This window comes from Triticum dicoccoides, chromosome 1A, assembly GCF_002162155.2.
Source record: "Triticum dicoccoides isolate Atlit2015 ecotype Zavitan chromosome 1A, WEW_v2.0, whole genome shotgun sequence".
Lineage (NCBI taxonomy): Eukaryota > Viridiplantae > Streptophyta > Magnoliopsida > Poales > Poaceae > Triticum > Triticum dicoccoides.
Window position 1 is genome coordinate 584,746,255 of NC_041380.1, and position 3,365 is coordinate 584,749,619.

Consider the following 3,365-nt stretch of genomic DNA (forward strand, 5'->3'; position numbering starts at 1 on the left):
GCTCCAAATCCTCGTGTTATTTGAAGTAACTGTCCAAATATAGCATTCTATTGCAAGTGATGGTTTAAAATAGGGTCTCATGTACTCTATTTCGAAGACAAAGGCCGGCGTTCGGCTCCTCTCCGCTCCCTCCACTCCGCTCCGGAGCGGACGAGCCTCTAGCTCATTTTTACGGAGCGGCCTAAACTGAGCTCCACAACTCCACGGAATCGGAGCAGATGGGATGGATTCTGAACACGGCCAGAGAACAACTCCCATTGATATACACACCACGTAAAAATTGCTATGCTGACATCATAATTAAATTATGTAGGATTGACAGAGTGGAGTTCAGACTCAACCCTTGCTTGATCAAGACTCGGCCATGGTTGATACACAGAAACATCTAGGAAGATAAAAACTAAAGTAAAGCTTCATCTCTTGCAAAGTTGTCATACTGGTGGAGTGATAGTTACAGTAATCACCAGACCCAGTATTACCATCCAAAAAACATAAGTACCATCAGAGTGAACAGAAACAAAAACACACAACAGGCAAAGATGTGGCAACAAGCTCTTGACAACTCCCCCTTGTGCACTTATCATCATCAACAGGTTTCTCTTTCTGTACTTAGCAAAGAGGATCTCAGATACGGTCCCTTGCAGTCGTCGATTGTGCATCCAAACCAATATGCTTTCTTAAACTGGAGGCATCTAATTGACCAACTATTCATGCTGGTGGAGTGATGGCTACATTCATCATCAGGCCTACTGTACTACATAAAAAATAGCATGCATACAATTTAACCTCTTCAAAGATGATACAGGCAATGAAGTATCAACCATTGCTAACTAGTCATACTGACAGAGTACATGAAACTAGCATATACATACGCTCATAACACACATACACACAACTGAAGTACCAAACAGTTTAACCAAATGCCCGTATCATCAAAACACAGCATACATACGCATGTACACGACTTGAAACAGGCTACTCCGGCTGGCAAATAAGTGGCAGCAAGCTCCCCACAGCACACTTGTCATCATCAGGTTTCTCTTTCTATACTTGGCATGTAAACCTCGGAGTCATTCACTTATCCTCAGGATACGGTTTCTCGCGGTCGTCATCTGCACATCCAAAGTGGCGATTCTGCTGATAAGAGAGCCCTTGCCATCTTTGGCGGGACGCAAGAAGGCATCTAACTCTGCCACGATTTCTTTTTCTTTATCAGCATTCATCAAAGCTTGGCTGAAAGACTGCAGTGCAGCGATGAGGACAGAGGAAGTTTCTTCTGTGTCCTTGGGATCATCATCTTCAGTTTCTGATTCCTCCTGCTACAAAGAGGGATTTCAGTGTAAGCAAGAAATTGAAGTGTATGTATATATACAAAATTGTGCAAGGCTACAGATTATGATGATACAACATCAATTTACTTTAGCTCTTACTACAAAGGTAGTGAAGATGAAACATGATACTGTTCCACAATGCCATCTCAGTTCCATCTGCAATCTCAGTTCTCTGTGCAGCACTGTATAATATGATTGTACTACTAACAAACAATCTGCAAACGAATTTTTGTAACATGATTCATACAAATCAAACATGTTTAAACTTAAGATAAGAGTCGATACCAGCCGTTCAGAACACGATAAACCAATGTTAATGTTAAAATTTAGAGTATTGCATCCTCATTTGAGCGGCCTGTCAAGAGGTTCAGATATCACATAATCTGCTACGCATGCTAAAATTTAAAGTATTCCTTCTGTGCACTAATATAAAACCTGCAATCAAATTCTTATAATATGGTCTAGGCAAATCAGACATGCTACTGTTTAAAATTGAGATAAGAATCAGGCAGTGGCCTTTCACAACACAATAATCCAATGCCTTTAAGTTACATAACAGCATATTATCTATGAACAAGGCACTGGAAGAAACTCTTACATATAAGCACAGGCTCACCTTGCTTTGTACCAAAGAGGGAGGCCATGCCATGACATAGGGATGGGCCGCCTCATTATGCCGATATGCACCATTATAGAGCTTGCACATATCTGATGTTTCCAGGCATATTGACAGGTACAGCTCACGATATTCTGTGTCCTTGAGGTAGAAAATACAGAGGTAGACAAAGCCATCGATAACTGCCACAAGGTCCACATTGACATTACAATAATCCTCTTCCTCCATTGAGCACCCAGTGAGCTCCCTAACAATTGGGCGCAATGGGAAATTCTTGTACGTAATCCAGCTGTTGAGGACACTGCCATTGTCCAGGAACCAAGAAACAATGGTGTTATCCTTTATATCTACGATGCAGAGCTTCCCATCCTTGGTCTCACCAAGCTTATATGTTGATTCACCCAACTCCGGTTTCAAAGGCGTCGGCAGATCAATCAGGGAGAACTGAAAGGTCATGGTTTCGAGCACAACAATTTGGTCATGCATCCAGCCTCTCCAGTAAACGAGCCCATGCACCACTCCGCTGGCCCTGAGCCTGTCAGATACAGTCAGCTGCAGCGTAGTCTCTGGGAAAATTTGCCACTCCATGGTGTCCGATGAGAAGACGGCGGCGCGCTCCGCCCGTTGGCCGTCTACACGCACACAGACCACGCGGGACGGCCTCCGGCCGTCTTCGGGGAGGAGCGTGTAGAATTCAAGGTAGATCTTTCCCACCGGCGGCAGATCGAGGAACAGATCCAGGACCTGCGTCAGCGGGCTGTAGGCGGCTACCCGCTGAGCGCCCTCGCTCCAGTTGTCGAGGATGAGGTAGCCGCCGGAGCTAGGAGTCTCGGAATTGATCTTCCACCCGGAGGAGAGGGCGTCGCCGTGGCGGACGTCAAAGAAATCGGCGGCGACGAGGTCCGGGTCGCGGCGGCGCCAGGGGCAGGGGTGGAGCGGGACGACCTCCATGTTGGGCTCGAGGAAGAGCGCGAGCACGGGCGGCGCGTGGCGCTCGCGGAAGCTGCGGCGGAAGGAGGGGAACGTGCGGGCGGCGCGGCGGAAGGCGCGGCAGGCGCAGGCGGCGCGGACGAGGGTCGGGAGGGCGGGGAGGCGGAGGAACATCTCGCGGAGGAGGTCGTCGCCGAGATCGAATATGGTGGTGGGAGCGGGCGGCGGCGGTGGGGAGGGCGGGGAGGCCATGGTCGGCGGCGGTGGCGACTGGCGACGGCGGACCGGGAATTGGGAACGGCCAGTGCGGTCAACTCCAACGACCCATTTGGTCCGTTCGTGTCCACGAAGCAAACAAACGGATGTCTGCAATTCTTTCTCTTCTTTTTTTTCGCCAAGACCATTTTCAACCCAAATTTGCATCGGCGAGGTCACGCCTACAATACTCTAATGCTGTCCTCTTCTAGCCTGTCCGTCCATTCCCGCTA

At 48.2% G+C, this 3,365-nt stretch overlaps 1 protein-coding gene across 1 annotated transcript; it reads right to left on the minus strand.

Moving 5' to 3' along the window:
• Positions 1-729: 729 nt before the first annotated feature.
• Positions 730-3,129, minus strand: LOC119356236. The gene is made up of 2 exons (XM_037623169.1): positions 1,948-3,129; positions 730-1,316 (listed from the first exon to the last, which is right to left on the minus strand). Exons 1-2 carry the CDS (start codon positions 3,127-3,129, stop codon positions 1,071-1,073), a joined length of 1,428 nt encoding a protein of 475 aa, XP_037479066.1. The 3' UTR covers positions 730-1,070.
• Positions 3,130-3,365: the final 236 nt, after the last annotated feature.

Excerpts from the sequence above, each read along its gene's own strand:
- LOC119356236 (XM_037623169.1), bottom strand. The coding sequence starts at position 3,129 with ATGGCCTCCCCGCCCTCCCCACCGCCGCCGCCCGCTCCCACCACCATA. Across the intron at positions 1,317-1,947 it reads CCTCTTTGGTACAAAGCAAG|GAGGAATCAGAAACTGAAGA; the intron begins GTGAGCCTGTGC and ends TCTTTGTAGCAG.